A 20,838-nucleotide genomic window follows, 5' to 3' on the forward strand; every position below is an offset into this window, starting at 1 on the left:
CAGTTAGGAACTAAAATTTCTGCCTGGGTATAGAAACAAGGTATGCACCGTTAGTTTTCCTATGCGCCCAAACGTTTTTACAGATGAGCCAGAAATCGGAGTTCCCGATTGCAAAATGAAGTCCGAATGGATTATGCATGATGAAGTCATTCACATTATTTTGATATAACCAGTGTAAATTGTAAATAAACACTTGTATCTTGTTTAGGAGTTAAATTCCACATTTCTTGTCGCGCGATTTTTTTCCTCGTAAAACTTTAGAGAGAGAACATGTTGCGAATTTCTTTCTCCTTCACCTTGTCTTGAAGTACATTACCCAAAACTTTTGAGCAATTTTCTGTTTCCGGTTCTGCAATAATTGATTAGCACTGATTGTGAGCAGCGGCGATCCCAGAAAGCTGGCAACATCGTTTTAACTCAATTTAAAATCATGTTGAATAATCGATTTTAGTTGAGGCAGCCTGTCTCGCCGAAAATCGATATATTCAATGGATTTAAACGGAGTATTAACAGTGTTGCGGACTTGCCGGAATCGTTAGGAGAATGTGACGGAATCCTTACCTGGGAGCACTTTACATGCGTCGCTGAATTGTTGGCCCCAAGAAGTATTTTCGATTGTTGAAGGTGGTCCCGAACTAACTAATTTGTCTACAGTATTCTGTGAACAAACGAAAAAGAAAAAAGAATGTCAGATTTTGTGCGAAAAACAAGGCAACAATTTGTTTCCCCAATGAAAAAGCTGTTGAGATCTGCTCCGATCCAATCGTTAATTTCACGGGGCGGCCAGCTTTCATTTTCTCTCATGTATTAATTTTAGTAGTTCTTGATAACGCCGTCTAACTAACTACTACGTGAGATTAGTTGCGCGAGTATAAAACATATGAAAAAGAGAGGAAATTAGTTGGATTTTTGTCATTATTTTGAATGACAATATTCCATACAGAGTGAACAAATATTTCAAAATCATTAGTTGAAAAACCCTGACTCCGTAAGTTTGAATATGAGAGCCAAACACAGAATGGCGTGGCGCGAGGCGCAACGTGCGGCTAACGCGTGTCAGCGCCTATAGGACTGCAGAGATACTTCACGCATTGCGCGCCGCGGACCCGCACACATGCTAGGGTGTAAGCGCAATGCGTGAAGTATCCTTGCAGTCTTGTAGGCGCCAATGCGCATATCGCGCTGGCCGCACGCCAGTCCGAGCGTTGCTTCTTGATGACTCAAATCAGAGAGATCTGCAACCTGATTATTAAAACTAGTTGTGACTTCTTCGGGAAGGTAAGACAAGACATGGTCCTGCCTGTGCCGTGTACTATCTCAATTTTAGTGTCTTGTCGCACTGACAAGAATTTCAACCAGCGGTGAGGTGTGAATGATTCACTATCGATATTTATCATTTGAAGCTGTGGTACAGAATAGATTACGGAGGTGCTTGCTGCAAACACCCTGTTTATCGATCATTTACCATAGGTTTAAATGACAGATCATTCGATATCTCGCAAAGTACGCCACGGCACCGATTTCAACATGCAAGCCACAGAGGCGCTGAGCTCTAACCGAAAGATAGGATATCTCTAAACTCCTGAGATGTAGGGTACCTGCATTGTTGATTGAACCAGACGTCGTGGAACATAGCCGAAGATAGCCGAAACAACTTATCTTCTCGGGGTCACCTGCTAGACTTAGGCGGGTTTCAATTATCAGCGCAGAATGGTCCGCGGGGGTGGAGGACAAAGAGCTTCCTATTTGTCGCTCTCAAAACTTTCTTGGCGCGCTACTCTCGAACAGCTCTATTTGGGAGTGCCAAAAACTTCGGATCGTGTTGCCATATTTCCAATTATGTCGTGTGCTGCTATATGGGAAAATCGATTCTTGGTATCGGTGATTTTGCACCTGCTGGCAATGCTTTTTGGAATTGTTCTCACTTGGCTTCAAGCCTCGGGTTCGATCCGACCCGATGCCTGTTGACGAGCAGACTAACTTGTGATCAGATCGCGGAACAACAGTACATCCGATAAATTGGACCGCGTTAAGTAGGAAGGAACTAAGCCACATCAGTAATTGCCAAATGTAATCAAGCAGTCTGCTGTTTCACCATAGAACGTTTGTGCGGATTCCTTCGAAAATCTTAAAGAATTTTCTTCGCACAGTGCAGAAAATCCACTGAAATTTGCAAAAAAAAAAAAAATCCGCACAACCTCACAGAAAAAAAAGATTTGTAGAATTTGCCATTCCTTCACGCTGTATTTCACATAACGCGAAGGAATGGTCAATTCTACCAATCCTCAAGTCGATTCTGCCAGAGGAATGGTCATCTGTAGCAGTATATAGTAAATTTTACCTTTCTTCTGGCAGAATTGACTCTAAATTGACGCTGTGTGAAATACAGCGTGAAGGTTTAGTAAATTCTACCAATCTTTTTGATTCAGTGCGTTTTCATGTAAAAAATTAAATTGCCTTGTTAAATTTGGCAATGGCTGATGTGGCTTGGTCTCATTGGTCTTCCTACTTAACACGGTGCAATTACCTACTATGTCGTGCTAAAAAAAGGGAGCTAAATGGACGTATTTCTTCTGAAAGGAACCATGTAAGAATGTACGATATCGATGGCCACGAATTTGATGGCAAAACCACATATTTCCGTTGGAACACTGCAGACTTCCTGTCATACTTTATTTTATATTTGGGAGATTTTAGAATGCTAAAAGTTTTACTTAACCGACACATTCTTGGTTGTGAAATGTGAGTGATAAATAAAGCTCCCAAACAATCTGACCGGGTTTTGAATAACTATATACCTTTAAGTTGAGCAGAAAATCGACAATTTGAAATATATTTGTCTCAAACGTTGAATATTCCCGGATATATTGGACGTGTCTAAACTTGATGGAATCTTGGCAACGTGATCTGGATATCCGAAGTCGTTATGTTGTTGCGGGAAAATTAAAAATGGCAAATTGCGTGCCGTAACACTTGACCGACTGCCCTAGCGGTACAATAGTACATTACTCGAGAACGAACGGATACGTAAAATTGCACGTATCCTCAACTTAATCCACAGGCGCACTATATATCACAAACCCGACACGAACCATGTGAGCAATGTGACCGGCGGGTCGATCAATTAATCCCTATCGAATGAACTCGATCGATAAAGCCCTATCTTAGCAGTGTTATTAATCGATAAAGGTTATTCGATAACGATTCGACAATCGACCCGGGTAAGGCTTAAAAAAAGTTCCGATATTCGTGCTATACTTTTTTTTAATGAAAAAAAAAAAAAAAAACCCGCTAAAAAGTGGCCCAAACTGTATGTAACAAGGTGGGTAAATGATGCTGGGTCCACACCATTTCGCGGGGGAAACAAAGCCAAGAAGTTCCAAAAATTATAATTAGACTCAAAATTAAGTCATAATTAGAGTTCAAAAAATTTAATAAGCTGAGTTCGCAGTATTTTTCATAATTGTTTTCTGAAATGGGAAATTGTACAAAAAATAGATTTAAAAAAAAAAGAAGGTGGAGAAATGGTGCTGGGTCCACACCATTTCGCGGGGAAAACAAAGCCAAGAAGTTCCAAAAATTATAATTAGACTCAAAATTAAGTCAAAATTAGAGTTCAAAAAATTTAATAAGCTAAGTTCGCAGTATTTTTCATAATTTTTTTCTGAAATGGGAAATTGTACAAAAAATAGATTTAAAAAAAAAGGAGGTGGAGAAATGGTGCTGGGTCCACACCATTTCGCGGGGAAACAAAGCCAAGAAGTTCCAAAAATTATAATTAGAGTCAAAATTAGAGTTCAAAAAATTTAATTTTGACTCTAATTATAATTTTTGGAACTTCTTGGCTTTGTTTCCCCCGCGAAATGGTTGTGGACCCAGCACCATTTCTCCACCTTCTTTTTTCTTAAATCTATTTTTTGTACAATTTCCCATTTTAGGAAAAAAATTTGAAAAACACTGCGAACTCAGCTTATTCAGCATTCTCAGATAAAGCAATAAAATTGTTGTGTGACAATTCTCCGTTGCGCGATTATTGAAAGCACTGTAATGGCGTTGGTTCTCTTCTGTATCCTTCCATTCGGCGGATAGCTTTCTCGGATGATTCAAAACTCTTTAGGAAAGACTCTGTATGATGTATTATCCGGGGTGGTAGCAGATGGTGAAGGTGGGATCGAGGGGATGATTCTTGTCTCGCACGACACACGCCGCGTTGCCCCTGGGCCGCGGTATTCTCGGGTAGGGCGAGATACCCCTAACCCAGTAACCACGGCACTACTCCACTCCCTTTTCCAACCTGCCAAGTCTACGACGAAAATCATTTAGAGCATCGCTTGTGGATGCTACATAATTGAAGCGGTGAGAACGAAAACACACCAACTCGAAAAAAATGGAAACAATACAGACGCACACAAAACTGACAGTAGGCGCAGAACTTAGTGTAGGAAAAAGATTTTTGGTGCCGAAAGACAAATTCTTAAGGACATTTTAAAGGTCCAAATTTGAACAGATGCGCTAACTTCAATGACCTTCAGGAAAATTGACTGTCTTCAATGAAATTGAGCGTTTTTAAGTTACCAAGTTGGTGTGTTTTCGTTCTCACTAATTCAATTGTGCTTGAATACATTCATTCTAAGATGGTGCTTCAGCGCTTGGGAGAACAACTCGATAGTCGATAAACATACAATCAATATACGAATCAATATGTGAATCAATTTGAATCAATTTTTCTTATTTTGTACGAATGAACGCTGAATTTTTTTGTCTTAAGATATGTGTATTATTTTGACTTAAAGCGTCATTTCTTGTCGACAAAATTTAATTTTTGAGAGTTTAATCCGTGTGGATTTAACTTAAATCCATTTTATGGGTTAAAGAAACGTTACTATGTTATCGTTTTTTTAACTGAAACTTAACGATAACAAAACAAAGTTTCTTTAACTCAAGAAACTGACTTTCAGTTAAGTCCGCTCAGATTTCACTCAAAAAAGCAAAAGTTTCGATAAGAAACGATGCCTTAAGTCAGAATAATATCTCAATAATTTGTTTTTTCAGTGGATGTGTACATCAATGCACGAATTCAAGCATTTAAATGTATGTTTTTACTTCACAATTTCACGCACAACACGATTTGCGCATTACACATCACTGAAATCAACTCTCAACCCATATATTAACATTTTAATTTTGCATTGGTTACGAAAAAATTGAATTTCTAACTCACTCAAGGTCAGAGTCCACTCGAATCAAATCGCGTGCCACAATGGGCGTGGGAGGCATCTCAATTACTCAGTGTCTCTTCCCCGAATTGTGCTTTTCAAATTGGGAACAACGTGCAATATAAACACAGATATTGAGGTTGTCTTATTTTCATATTACGCAGACTATCGTGGTAACACTTAGTGTTCGAATTAATTCAAGTAAATTTTTGATTTTTTATGAGCGTAAGTTTGAATCAACCCTTAAATGCCCAAGTCGGGTCAAATTCGCCCGAGACATGCTAACAGCACGTGGCTCTTAGGTTGTATAGGGCTGGCACATACGACTTTTAGATATGAGTCTAAAAATATATCCTAATAAAAGAATCAGTCGTCTAATTGAGAAAAAGTACAAAATCGAGTTTCAAAAGAGCCAAAATTGAAGCCAATAGTCGCATTCGGGTGTCATTTTTTGCTTTTTTTCTTGAATCTGAGATACACTTCATCGGCAGTGTAAACGGGAGCATTGCGAGTTTACGCTTCGTGGCATAGCGCCTTCAATTTTTCAGATGCATCACGGGCATCCATGAAGCACGAATAGTTGTATCTCTGCGCCGTCATCAACGCACGTCTTTTCCTTTGCTCCATTTCCATACTGTGCTTGTTTCCGTTCATATTTTTTTTTATTCGGACTTCGGAGGCTACATTAGAAATACAGCTAAAGATAGGTAAGAATAATCGGACCTCCTTTTTTAATTTAGTTCCCGAATCTTAGATACACTTCGTTGGCAGCATAAAGTTGGTCATTGCGAGTTCACGCTTCGTGGCATCGCGCCTACAATTTTGCAGATGCTACACGGACATCTGTCAAGCACGAATAGTTGTATCTCTGCGCCGTCATCAACGCGCGTTCTTTACCTAGCTCAGCGTTAATACTATTTCCTGAATGATGAATGTCTTCCTGGAATTAACATCTACGTAAGATACTAGAAGTTTGTCGATACGTAACTTTAAACCTCCCGTTCATGGAAAAAAAAATTTAAAAAAAAGGTTGTACGTGAGTCGAATTGATCACTAAACATTACCGGTGCAGTCTCTGCAGTATGAAAATATGACAACATCAATGTAGTCGCTTCGTCTTAACTGTCGCACGTTGTTAACACTTTGAATTACACAAGGCAGGGAAAGAACACTGATTGATTGAGAAACCTGCAAAAACCGTTGTAGTGAGCTTTTTGATTCAAGCAGACAATAGTTTCAATTGTGAGTGGGGAATACACATTTCTCGTAACCACTATGAACTAAAACGTTCTGATGGTTAGGAGTTTGCTTTCAGTAATTTATGTCGAGCGGATTGCGTTCTACGTAAAATTTCGAAGAAAACTGATGTACCAGAATGCTTAAATTTACACATTGTCTCGTCGTCCATTTTTGCTTTTTCTGTTCCAATTTCTAGAAATGAATGGATTTAATTATAGAATCAGCCATTTCACCCTTTCCGTTGCCAAATACACTCATGTTTGATTGGACTACATTTTGCAACTAGGAAATACAATTTCTGGCTCAGTTAATGAACAACGTACGTAGATTTAGTTTCCATATGTGCATAAGTGTTTATACGGGTGAGACAGACATTTTTGATCCTAATAGCAAAATGTAGTCCAGTTTTTTCACGGTAAGCTGAAGAACGTATACCGTATGACTTTCATGAATATGCTAACCCTCTACATATATGGCATGAATTAATTTTGGATCTCGGATTATGGGGGACACTAAACTATTCAGCGGCTTGTATAGAAAACAGAGAATATCAAGCTTTTCTTCAAAATTTTAAATTTTCGGGAAGTAGTTTTCAAAAAAAGAAAAAAAAACTGATGAAAATTTGCAAAATCAAACCACAGAGGACAGATTCAATTTTCAAAAACCCAAAAAATACGTTGTCACGAATTCGTTACGCTATGCCAGTAAAGGGCCGAGGAATATAAAGTATTTTCGATCTCACACGATTTCAAGGTAACATTTTGTTGCGTTTAATTGTAAAAAAAGTAAAAAAAAAAAAGAAATTAGGAAAATGCTTTACATTTTGATGCGGATAAGCAGATTCTCTTTGATGCCGTTCAAAAGCCCCTTAAAATTTGTTAATTGTCGCATTTCTGATGTAAAGGAGCGACAAAATTCCGCGATGAATCCTGCCGTCCATATGACAAATGTTTCCGCGGGTTCATCTCAAAGCAAATTTACACCCTTTTGTCAGCCGTGCGTTGAGATAATCCGGAATATCCCCGCCCAAGCCGGCATCGCCGCTCGCTATCACGTGCCCCCCTTTCCGTCCCCCGAACTCGTTCCGCAGACAATTACAGCTAACGAAATCTCACCCAAAAGTCTGGCTCACTCGTAGCCTTTTAATCTAGAAGATTGAATTTGTCTCTGGCTAAATGGAGTTGAAAGCTCCGTCCCGAAAGTATTTCACGACGCTGATTTTCCGCCCAACCGCAAAACGGAACCCACCCTCCCCTCCCTCCCCCTAGCTCCGACCGGACAAACTACCACATTGGTCGCCACCGTTGAATTTTATTTGATGTAGCGTGTCACATACGATTATTGCGACTTGTAGCGGACTTTGGCGGGAGGGGGATTCACTACTATCTTCATCTATAGTCCAGGCAATATAGGATTTTTGAGGGAAAGTTTAGTCGAACTAGCAATTATGGGCTAACTTTATGTTTTTTGGGTCGTAGAATCCGAATTTCAACTTGCCTGACAGATCCGACCCCTCCCCCGGCCGCCATTTTGAAAAAACGCCTAAAATTTACGGTTTTTCCCCCATTTTTCGCTCATAACTTTTTTTCTGTTCAAAATATCGAAAATCTCGTCACTTCTGTGGAAAGACAATTAAATTTGCAAGAGATTGGTGTATACATATGTACACTTAACGTAAAAATCGCGAGAATGGGAGCGCGGCGAAGGCAGCGGGAGATATCGATCTTGCGCCATTAGATACGAGGGTCATCCAAAAAGTAAGGTTCCCTACCTTGTATCTTCCGAGCGAAAAGAGATAAATCAAATCGGTAAAAAAGCACATATTAAGCATACTCTAAGCTTTAAAACAAGCTCAAGTTTTTGAAAATCGGTCAAAGAATCTGCGAGTAAACTTAATTTTACTGAGACAACCTCCTGTCGCCGCGTGCCCACCTCCGGGGTCAGGATGCACGGAGAATCGATTATTGAAGACTCGGGTTATCGCCTCTATACATCACATCAACAAAGAATTTTACCTAAAGTTTTCATTGAGTAGGCCTTATCTTACTTTTTGACGTAGTCCCCACATCTTTTTTGACATTTCTGGTATTATTACAGCAGCTTCTTGATGCCTTCCGCGTAGAAGCTTTCGCCTTGACTCCAAAACCAGTCATTGACAGCGATCTGCACTTCCAAATCAGTTGCTTTGCGTAGGGAAATTTTCCCCCAATCCTTCAAACTCTCTTACTTTAGCTTCATGTGACTTTCATTTGTTCCCGAGCGGAAAAACTTCCACGATGGAAGCGATTTTCAACGGATTCAGAGATACAGATAGCTGTCAATGACTGGCTTCAGAGTCAAGGCGAAAGCTTCTATACGCGGAGGACATCAAGAAGCTGCTGTATTGATACCAGAAATGTCTAAAAAAGATGTGAAGACTACGTCAAAAAGTAAGGTAAGGCCTACTCAATGAAAACTTTAAAATTCCTTCTTGATGTGATGTATAGAGGCGATAACCCGAGTCTTCAATATTCGACTCTCCGCGCATCCTGACCCCGGAGGTGGGCACGCGGCGACAGGAGGTTGTCTCTGTAAAATTAAGTTTACTCGCGAATCCTTTGACCGATTTTCAAAAACTTGAGCTTGTTTTAAAGCTTAGAGTATGCCTGATATGTGCTCTTTTACCGATTTGATTTATCTTGTTTTGCTCGGAAGATACAAGGTGGGGAACCTTACTTTTTGGATGGGTACTTAACACCCTTTATCCCTGCGACCCTTTACGTGTAAGTCATAGTATACAAGCGGTTATTTCAATGTATTATTTTATTAATCCCATTACATGAATGACTGGTTACAGATGTAGACAAAATCAAAAATATTTTCAAAATGTGGACATGTTTGATAAGTAAGTGAGTTAGTCCAATCGTGGGCGTTTGACAGCTCGGTGAAACGAAGTTCTAACTTTTGGTGGCGGACAGGTGGATGGGCCTGGTTCTCCTCCATAGACATCACGGCCGGCGTTGATCTCCGACTCTAACGTAGTATCCAGAATATGAAGCTAGAAGTCAGACAAAAAAAAAGAAAAGAAAAGAGGAAAAAAAGGAACCTAAATTGATGGAAGATTAAAATTTTTGCATCACTTATCCCAAATAGAAAAAGCGTTCTGGTTTACTGTATCTAGCAGTCTGGTGTTCATATATGGTGTGTATTTCTGATAATCCTAACCGAAATTTTTGGTAATGATTATCAGGAATAGGTACATGTCACTAACGAACACCTGATTGTTTAATAAAGCTTGTCATGGTATTTTTTCTATGCTAGAAGTGTTTGATAACAAGCGACCAGTGTGAAAGAAATAACAAACCTTTAGGTTCATTGTTTATTTCTGAATGTGGGCTTTCTGGAAGGTCTTGAACTTCAGTCATGACAGCTTCAAAATCTTCCTCTGTACTTGGCTCGTCGAAAAAGTCATAAGCTTCAATATCATCCTCGTCCTCAGAGTCCGCTAAAGCAATTTCAGGCATGTTTTCGCATGTATCACTGCAGTTGATGCACAATGCTGAGCATTTAAGCCCACATTTCCTGCAACCGCACGCACCTCGACAACTCGTTTTGCACTTGCAGGATTATCAGAAATACACACCATTTATGAACACCAGACTGCTTGATGCAGTAAACCAGAATGCTTTTTCTATTTGGGATTAGTGATGCGAAAATTTTAATCTTCCTTCAATTTAGGTTCCTTTTTTCCACCTTTTCTTTTCTTTTCTTTTCTTCTCTTCTCTTTCCTTTTCTTTCCTTTCCTTTTCTTTTTTTTCGTCTGACTTCTAGCTTCATATTCTGGATACTGTTATAGAGTCGGAGATCAACGCCAGCCGTGATGTCTATTGAGGAGAACCAGGCCCATCCACCTGTCCGTCACCAAAAATTAGAACTTCGTTGCGCCGAGCTGCCAAACGCCCACGATTGGACTAACTCACCTACTTATCAAAGATGTCCACATTTTGAAAATATTTTTGATTTTGTCTAAATCCTTAACCAGTCATTTATGTATTGGGATTAATAAAATAATACATTGAAATAACCGCTTGTTTAATATGACTTCCACGTAAAACGTTATACAGGGATGCAGGGTGTTAAAGTATCTATATATATATGAGTCGCTTTTACAGCGCTCTTTGGCGCTTTACGACACCTAATCGCCACGAAGCTCGGTCTTCCCACAGGTCATCAGGGAGTTGACACTCCCTCATCTCATTTAACACCCCCTGTCGCCAACCTCTCACTGGGCGTCCCCTACGTCTCCTCCCAGGAGGAACCCAATCAAGCATCTTTTTTGGCAGCCTCTCCTCCGTCATCCTATTGACATGACCATACCAAACAAGTTGTTTGGTCATGACGTCGCGTCGTGACATCGTGTTCGACGTCATGACGACGTTAAAGTATCTAATGGCGCAAAATCGATATCTCCCGCTGCCTTCGTCGCGCTCCCATTCTCACGATTTTCATGTTAAGTGTACATATGTATATACCAATCTCTTGCAAATTTAATCGTCTTTCCACAGAAGTGACGAGATTTCCGATATTTTGAACAGAAAAAAAGTTGTGAGCGAAAAATGGGGAAAAACCGTAAATTTTAGGCGTTTTTTCAAAATGGCGGCCGGGGGAGGGGTCGGATCTGTCAGGCAAGTTGAAATTCGGATTCTACGACCTAAAAAACATAAAGTTAGCCCATAATTGCTAGTTCGACTAAACTTTCCCTCAAAACCCCTATATTGATCTCTATTGCCTGGACTACTATATGAATTCAACGTATTCCTGTCAAACGGAACTATGTGCATTAAGCCATGAGCCCTAAGACCCATAAGACTATATGCATAACAGGGCTCACGTAATATTGCACATAGTTCCGTTTGACAGAAATACGTCCAATTAGGATTAGGATGGATCAAAATTTTCGACTTTGAGAGGGGGATGCGTATCATCGAAATGAGTTGCCAGATGGGCCGCATATGAGGTACAAATAATTGACCCCCTATTACCCCAAATAGGCCTAAAATTCCTACATGTTTAAAACATAATATTCAATATTCAAATACATGTTTTTAATAGATTTTGAAAAATTATTGCTGTTCCTTGGGATGAAAATTTTTTCCGTTTTGACGTATCATGAGCAGGTAAAGAACAATTAACCTGTTTTCACCCAATAAGCAGCCGGAAGCAGTATCCAGAATGGCACATCTTCAAAGAGGTCATAAAATTAATTGAGGATAGTTAATCCGAGTAGAGTAGGTCATTGAAGGATGTTAAATCAAGGGAGGGGTGAAAAATTCACGAAATTTCAGAAAAATATCGATGGCGAAAGTGCGAGACATCCTATCTCCTTGGCAACGTTGTAGGCGTCCAATCTTACTTTATATTTTCCTTGGAAAACTAGTCAACGTAAGTTCTTAGGAACTTCCTTGATTTTTCTCATCTATTAGTAGAATATACTGTAAGAAATTCAAGCTATCAAATTGACCGGTTCCTCATCTGAAAATAAACTTTAGACAGAAATTTTGAAACGACGCAATGAAAAGGAAATATTTTTGGCAATTTCGTGTTTTTTAGAGTGTGTTGCATACCCAGTCTCTAAAAATATATATGCTTTAAATTTGTCATACTTCCCTCAACTTTGTGAAATTTAATGAAATATTTCATAGACATTTCCAATCTTTTAGATTTTCCTTTTCATTTGTTGAGCCCTGATCAAGGAGAGTCATGGATTTCTATCCTCGCACTGTAAAACTTATTGATGCTAAAGGTACACTTTCTTCAAGTTCTTCTGGATAGATTTTCAAAATCATTTTCTATTAATACTTGGACTTTTTTCTGGCTTTAGATGAGAAGAATCTTAAAATTCAAAAAATTGAAATTTCCTTGACTACTTAAAAGATTAATCTAAAAGATCTTATAACATATATCGACGGTGAAACTACCAAACCATACGTATCTCGGTTTGCGACGTCGCAGACTTCCTGTCATACTTCATTTTTTAAATGAAAAACTACTTAACGTCCAATCTTGAAAATTTCTGTGATTTTTCCTCTTCGTGCGAAGAAAATTCTGTGAAAATTTCAAGGAATGATATTGATTTGGTCTACTTCAAAAAAATAAAATGCGAGCGTAGATTTTTAAACACCGCAAACGAGATACGTGGTTTGGTAGTTTCACCGTCGATATGTCGCTTTATAGCACACCCTGGCGCTCTACGACATGTAACCTCCACTGTCACAGCCTGTCAAACCACAACCCTTCGGGCATATCGAGCAACTTAACATTTCTTCTTCAATCCCATCCCTCCAACCTCTTATTGGGCGCCCTTTGCGCCTTCTCCCAAAGCAATGATCTTCAAATGTTAAAAAAGATGAACGTTTAAAGAGCAATTTTGCTAGGATCACTCTGTAGCAAGATGCATCCACTCGCAAAGAACACTGCCGTGCTAAGGAAGAACGCCGTATCAACATTCGGGAGTTGCCAAATTTCCGTCGATAAAATGTAATTTTTTAGGAAAGTTATGAATATTTATGCTTGAAATTTTCAAACATTTTAGATCGAATTCCGAAGAAAATTCTCTGAAAAATCGAAGGAGAGATATTCACAAATTTCCTGAAAATCCGTTGTTTTTCGAAGGATATTTGGCAACGCCTGATGGCTTATACGGCGTTTTTTTTTACAAGGCAGAATAGTGCTCCGTCGAAAACTCAATTTCGGACAATCGTATGGTCACGCCCCTCTTCAAATAGCCCGTTCAATTATACTGTTTGATGCAACACTGGACACGTTTAATTAAAAGTATAATTGCTCAGTTAGATGGCGTGCTGGTTCGCTGGTCTGCCGCGTCTACTCGCTCAATCTCGGTTTAGCTTAAAGACCTCTCCGTCAGTGGAAGCAGAGATTCAGAAAACTGTGGTGAACTGTTGAGTATAATACGTTCCGACGAAACTCATCTAGATTTGCTCTCTAATTGGACGCAACTACAATTGGACGTATTTATGCTGAAAGGAACTATAAACATAGGGTTTCCGTGATATATAGTTCTTTTTAGTATAAATACGTTCAATTATATTGCATCAAACAGCTTGACTCTATGAGGGTAACTGCGTGCTGTAATGAAATCCAGTCTTCTTAACTGAAAATACTCTGGTTAATGCAGAGTCATGACATCACATCAGTGGGGAGGGGAGAATGATCGATTATAGCAATTTCCCCATTTGAAGCTGTGTTAAAGAATCGATTATTGAGGTATTTGTTGTGAACAGCCTGTTCATCGATCCCTTTCCACAGGTTTAAATGGCAGATCAATCGATATACATACAAAGCGCGCAACACCACTGCCTCACATAGGGCTATGATTGTATGACCATCACATTGTGCCTTCGAAACATATTTCTAAACTGCGTCTGAAATTGATTTTACGATGATTTTGTTTAATTAATGTCAATTAAATTTTTTCGTTGGTTGGTCCGAGGGTTAACTATTTGAGCATAGTTAAAACAAAAGTATTGAAATTGGTGCATATTTTTTCGACAACCAGAATTTTCAGATCGATATTTTTTGTTGATTTGTAAGGCTGTAATTTTGATGATTAGTCAAATATAAAACTTTTTTTTGCGTGAATCTCATTGTGCTTGATGCTAGAAAAACATAGGATGATGATGGAACGTACCTTAAATTCATTGCTTTCTGTAATTGTAACCTCTAGCCTAGAAATAGCCCCTAAACTGGGTTTGCCTTGCAAGGCAATTTGTTCATCTACGTTTAAATCGTGATTGGAAGACCGATCTTTATCATCTGAAAAAAAAGAAAATTCAAATTGTCTTATCAAAGCAGTAAAATGGAAATGAATATAATTGCATGCAATAATAATGAAAGCTATACCTCAGAGCAGGACTCATAGAAGCACTGTTTTATTGAAAACCATCAATGCTGTCGTTTAACTCCTTATCGTTGAACTGGAGCACGCACGGTAAATAAACGCAGCTAAAGACGTTTCGATGAGTAAAATAACTGAGATGTGTGAAAGCAGGGCCGGATTGAGGGGGTGGCCACATGGGCCGCGGCCCATGGCGGCAAAATTAGGGGGCGGCAAATTTTGCAATTTTTTTAAATGCAGGTACAAACAAATCGGATTCAGAATAAAATTACAAACAAGAAAAAGTAACAAAATCTCTCATTTCCTGAGAGTTCATTAATTTCTAATTTTGTCGCATTTCGGCGATACAAAAGACTGCGCACCTTTAATTAGTCGAGTTAAGAAAGAAACCAAACACTTAATTTGGCCTGGAGCGGCGCGGCGCAAAGAGAAATGATGACGAGGACTTGAGATGGAAAGGAGAAACCCTCGGCGCGGCGGTCGGCATGTAACACATATTAGCGCCTACGGGACTGTATGGATACCTCACGCATTGCGTCAAACACAGTACGGTCAACAGCGGTCGGCGCGGCGTGAAACGCACAGTGCCTACAAGACTACATGAATACTTCACGCATTGCGCCAAACACACTTTAGTCAGCGCGGCACGGCGGCGGAAGTTAAAATTATTAAACCACATTTATGTTCGTTTTGTCTTAATTTTTTAGTTCATTTCCTACAAATGAAAGGCCTTTTCCACACAGAGATAGGTTTACGGAACTGAACTTTCGCGCGAAGTTCCGTGAACTTTCGCTAGTAGTGTTGACAGGGCTTACGCAAAAAATGTGCCCAACAAGAGTGAACGCGTCTTAAGCACCCTTCTCCCTCCGGCACGTTCTTTTGATGGTTTTTATTGATGTTTCAAAATGAATGAGAAGAGGGCGGCAAAATACAGGCGGCCCATGGGCGGCAAGTAGGTAAATCCGGCCATGTGTGAAATAACTGTGTGAGATATACTTTCTAAACTTTCATCCATAATTTGGACATTTTTCGTTTGGAAACTAAAATATCTGGCTCATCCGTAAAAACACGTACAAGTGTAGGGAAACTAATGATACAGACGACTGAAGTCCATTTTTGTTCTCGATTACTTTAAATAAAGGATGCGTTTTGTTAATTGGACGCAATTAAATCAGCAGGAACTATATCCAATGTTATATGCATCCTTGTGCGCTTGTATTCATATGGATTTCACGGCTCATGTGAGAACGAATATAGCTCCTTTTGATCAAGTGCGTCGATAACGATAGATTCAACCAAAGTGAGACTAACTACTAACTGCATCATATTGTCTAGATACTTGTAGTAACAAGGAACTACTTAAACAACGTGCGCCTTCAAATTGTCTGTATATCATCTGAAGTAAAAGATATAACAAGGTGGTGAACAAATTAATTTTCAACAATTCATTCCGGAGAATCTGATGATCTGAAGTCAAAATGGACCGCGTTTAGCAGAACCCACCCGAGGGTCAAAAGAGTGATTTCCTCGTTTGAGAGAGGTCCCTAATTTCCTCCCTTAGGGGTGGTCCGGTTATTTTCATTTGGGCATATATCATAGCCAACGAGTGCATATCGGCGCCTTGGCTTGTTCCCCCTTCATTAAACTATTGTACCTTATTGTTTCAAAATTTCGATTTGAGCGAGACCTATGAAAACTTCAAATGAGAAAGAAAAAACACTAAAAATTGGCCCGGATACTGCATGTAACAAGGTGGAAAAATGGTTTTCGCGCGAAATGGTGTGGTCCCAGCACCATTACTCCATCTTGTTAAAAACTTCAAATTGACTTCAATTTTAGGCATCTTAGCTAATGCCACAATGGACCATTACACAACGTACGACTTAAAGGATTCTGATACATATTTCTTAACCTGAATTTCACGTAAAACACGACTCGCGCAACGAAAATTACTGAAACCAACACCTAACGAAGATATTAACGTTTTTATTTCGCATTGATTACGAGATATTTGAACTGCCCGCTCACAAGCTCTCAAGCTCATAGCTCTACGTGAGTCAAATCGCGCACTACAACGGTTTCGGCAATCTTCTGTATCGAGCAATGTTCATTTCCCACCATTAGTCGTTCAAACTATAGGCAATTTGCTATAGCTGAGCCAAAGCGTCAAAATTGAGGTTGCCAGATTTTTAAATCGCAGATACTGTCATGACAACGTTTAGCGCGCGATGCGAATTACGTAGAGCATTGAGTTTTCATGCGCGGGTGGTTTGAATTTATGCATCAAGAATTATTAAATATCTTCGTAAGGAGTTGATTTCTGTAGTTTTTGTTATGCGCATCGTGTTTTACGTGAAATTTTGGTTAAGAAACCTGTATCAGAATGTTGAAATTCGTACCTTGTCTAGTGGTCCATTCTCTGATTCAATGAATGACTCATGCAGAAAGGAACCAAGACGCATCAGCTTTTGCCAAATTTAACTGGGCAATTTAATTTTTCTGCAAAAGAAAGTTTATGCTAATTCCTTTGAGAATTTTAAGTAATTCACTTCATACTATGCAGAAAATTCACTGAAATTTGCACAAAAATCCACACAACCGTTTTCATGAATATATTGAATGGCCCAATTGAATTTTTTAAGGCTGATGTGGATTGGTTCCTTTCTGCTCAACGCGGTGCAAATATTCTTAAGTTCCCTCCGGAATAAATATTTTATCGGTGGATTTCGGCATTGTCGGAATATTGACAAGGCGTTTTCCACGGCACGGCCGGAAAGCTTTCAACGGCGTTCACGTCAAACTTCTGAGCCCCCAATTCCGAGGAGCGGGAATTCGGGAAACCCATCGCAAATATTTGAGCTCGCGGAGTCAAGGAGCGCGGTGCGCTGTGCGGGGTGCGTATCTCCCCTTATCATCACCGCCCTCGCCACCGAAATTTAACTTTCTATTTAAATTTCTCGTTTAGGCCAAGCTTCCACAGGGCACCACGTTTGCGGCGCCGCACAGTGCAGCCCTCTGTGGACAAAAAAAAAATTCACAAAACGCAATCTGAATTTTTTTTTTTTTTTGGGGGGGGGGGGTTGTCATTTTAGAGATATTTCTGACTCACAATGATGGTTCATTTTCAAATTTGTCCCTCAAAACGACTTCAAATTTGGGGAGAGAGTGGGCCGGAAATGGGTCGAGGATCACTGGTCCATAAGAAATACACGAGAAAAAGACTTCAACCTCAAATGGATTACATTTTGCAATAAGGAACCACTATCTCTGGCTCTTCCATTAAAGCACATATCTGCATAGGGAAACCAATAGCATGTATGCTGTTTCTAAAATGGGCCAGAAATAGTGGTTCCTTATTGCAAAATGTAATCCAAATGAAGTTTCTCGCCTGAGACGCAAAATGCTCTTGGTGGTTGACATTTTCATAATCCTCACATATCCAACTTCAATTTTACCGAAAAGATCTTGCAACTCTTTGCGACTTTCAGAGATGTTTGAAGTTAGAGACTGGGTGTTTAACACATAGCTTATTCGAGGTTGCCAACTTCAAGTGAACTTTTCTCGAAAAATACGCAAAAAATCCTGAGATACAACATGTTCTTTTTCCTCGAGTGCTTTCCTTTAACAGTGCCAGGGGGTTGACGATCAGTTTTAATATCAGCACGCTTTTGCATCAATGGCAAAGACCATGAATTTTGTTTATATTCCTCAAAATAATCGAATGAGAAAATAAAAAAGAACGGAATAAGTGAATACAGGAATAAATGAATCAGCAGTTTCAACACAAAAAATTGATGAGCGGTCGATGTCGAGGTCTAAGTTAGCTGAGAGTGCAACAATTTTGAAACCGAACAGAAAAAGAGTAGATATCTCGATCACCAGGTTGAATGATTGCAAAGGCACCAAGATACCACTTCGGCCCCCTCCGACATATTGGATTTTTGAATTCTGCAAATTCAAATTCTACGTAAAAAAATACCTCGTGGCGCCAGTTTTTACAAAAATCGGCCGAATAGTGGTTGGAATAGCAAATCAGGCCACATCCACAATCTTAGATTGTCAACAGGAGCCGCAAATTGTAGGTCAGTGGGACTCTACAATCTACATAGTGGTGAGCGGCCCCCGTTTCTGGCTCCTTAGGTGCCAGTTGGTCACCTCCGGAGTTTTTGCTCCCTAAAAATATCGAGTCACATAGCTGTTATTCGTACCCCGTTGCCTTAAGTCAATGATTCGCCTTCAAATCGGCGGGTATGCAAAATGACTGTCGTGACGCACGAATAGTGGTATCAGAATTTTGCATTAAGTTTACGGATTGATTTGAAGGAGCTCTTCTGCATCCATTGTGAGTGGCCTTGTACAATGATGGTGACCAAAAAGTTCATAATTTCTGGTTAACAATCGAGCCATATATTAGAAAAATGCCGAGGAATATTATTTTGAAAATAACAATTAGATATTTTTTGGTCTATACGTCTAATTTCAAAGAAGAGAGCGCAGGCGCTTGGATCAGATTGTGTATTTTAAGTTCTCTTGGTTCGGTCATCGTATTCTGAAGCGAAGACGAAAGTGTCGCCGTTTTTAAGATCGCAACTTACTTAAAAGCGGTTGTGAATTTAAAAAGTTCCGCACGGATAAAATGAGATCATAAGTCGGCACAATCTACATAGTGGTGAGCGATACCAGGTACAAATTACATATGGCAGAGCGCCTTCATTTTCGTCTGATACTGTGCGACACTTATGTGGTGGAATAGTTGCTTAGAGCGCCTTTTTCGTAACTGCATTACCTCGAGTGATGGAGCTAGATGCAGATAACCGCTAAAAGTACACCGTATCGTTTGCGCACTTTCACATTTTCTCAAAACCTCCATAAGGGAGAAAATATTTTTTGTTTACTTTATTTTTAATTCTCATTTGTATTCTTGATTTTGTAAAAGCTACATTGATATAAGGATAGGTATTCTCCCACACATTTTTTTTTTCATACCTGTGATTTATATTATTACATTATGAAAATGGCTCTTTGATTTGAATATATTTCTTTTCGAATGACAGAAATACTTCATTTAAATGATGCGTTAAATTTGAATTCACAGACAACGAACCCCCTCCCCCCACCCCCAAAGAACTTATGTTTGAATTAAAGAAATCTCGTTCGAAATCGGAAGAGTATATTTCTATTAATAGAAAGCAATTATCATTAAAGCAAAAAAAAATTGCGTCCGACAAGGTTAAAAAAATTGACGTGATAATTGCGTGATAAACAACAAACATTATATTTTTTTTAAAAAACACAAATATTATAATTGAGTGAAAAATTATATCAATAAAAAGGAAAGACAAAAATATGTTTTTTATACTCGAAATTTATGATCCACACAGACTTTTTTATAATCTTTAGACTTAATTTGTTTCCTGTTTTTCCGGTTGATTAAGAGTGTTTCTAGCCTTGTAGTACCCGCGTTGTTAATCTTTTTATGGTACCTATTTTCTAGTTGAATCAGGCTATTTTTTCATGTTTCTCTCATTACTTGTTTAAAAACAAATAAATTTAATAGGAGTAAACAACTTCTCCTTCACGAGAAGAAATATTTTTTCCAATTAAAAGAAAACGATTTTTTACCATTTTATTTCATTTTCTTATCCCTAGATCAAGGCAGAATAAATAAAAAGAAACTATGAAACTGAGCGGAACTGAAGTCAAACAGCACCTGCAGTGCTGCATATTGCAATCGGCGTTGATTACGGTTTATTACATTCGAAGCAGAATTTTCAATATACTTAGAATCACACACTCACGCCCTCACCCTCTCTCACTCACACGCACAAAAAAAGAACAAAAAAGATAGGAATGAGATTTTCTCTTCAGTTTCCATGAGAGTTCTCTGTAGATTTGAAAATTGTCTCCGCTCAGTCGCTCCGGTATTTTCAGTGCAGAGACTGCTTTGCCGCACTTAGAAAAGATATGATATGAGTATGCAAACGTTGCCAAATGTACCCCGATAAAACGTTAATTTTTGAGAATAATTATGAACATTTTCCCCAAATTTTGAACTACTTGAGTCTAAATTGCAAAAGCAATTACCTATCTGAACGATTCAAAGAAGGAATTTCACGTTTTTCAAGGAAAGCCGTTCATTTTATCAGAAGAAATTTGACAATGTTAGGAGGTTTATATGGCGTTTTCCCTTAGAAAAGAACTTTTATTCTTATGGTCGTTTTTCTCGGATGGAAACGACGTCAATTCGTCGCCTTTTTGACGCAACGACGTATCTCAATTTCAACGCGAGTCCTGTTTTACATACAATTCCATGCTCCGTGGGGCTCATGTGGAATCGAGATATGCCCTCACGCCAGAGGATTGTCGAATTTTACGATGAAAGACACCACAATGACCACAACCATAGAAACAATTTTCAAACGATCAAAATGACCCCTTTGAATGGGGAATCGATTTAACTTGGCGATGCTTATTGATTGAAAAAAAAAG

The 20,838-nt window shown here is 39.1% G+C and overlaps 1 protein-coding gene across 2 annotated transcripts in view; it reads right to left on the reverse strand.

The window, feature by feature from the left end:
- Positions 1–20,838, reverse strand: part of Calx (sodium/calcium exchanger 3) — a 161,473-nt gene that overhangs the window by 42,544 nt on the left and 98,091 nt on the right. For both annotated transcript variants that reach the window (XM_019046719.2, XM_072301234.1), the window contains exons 3-4: positions 14,143–14,267; positions 562–658 (exon numbers count right to left, since the gene is read on the reverse strand). In XM_019046719.2, the coding sequence (XP_018902264.1) occupies positions 562–658; positions 14,143–14,267 (222 nt within the window). The remainder of the gene's footprint in view (positions 1–561; positions 659–14,142; positions 14,268–20,838) is intronic.

This window comes from Bemisia tabaci, chromosome 6, assembly GCF_918797505.1.
Source record: "Bemisia tabaci chromosome 6, PGI_BMITA_v3".
Lineage (NCBI taxonomy): Eukaryota > Metazoa > Arthropoda > Insecta > Hemiptera > Aleyrodidae > Bemisia > Bemisia tabaci.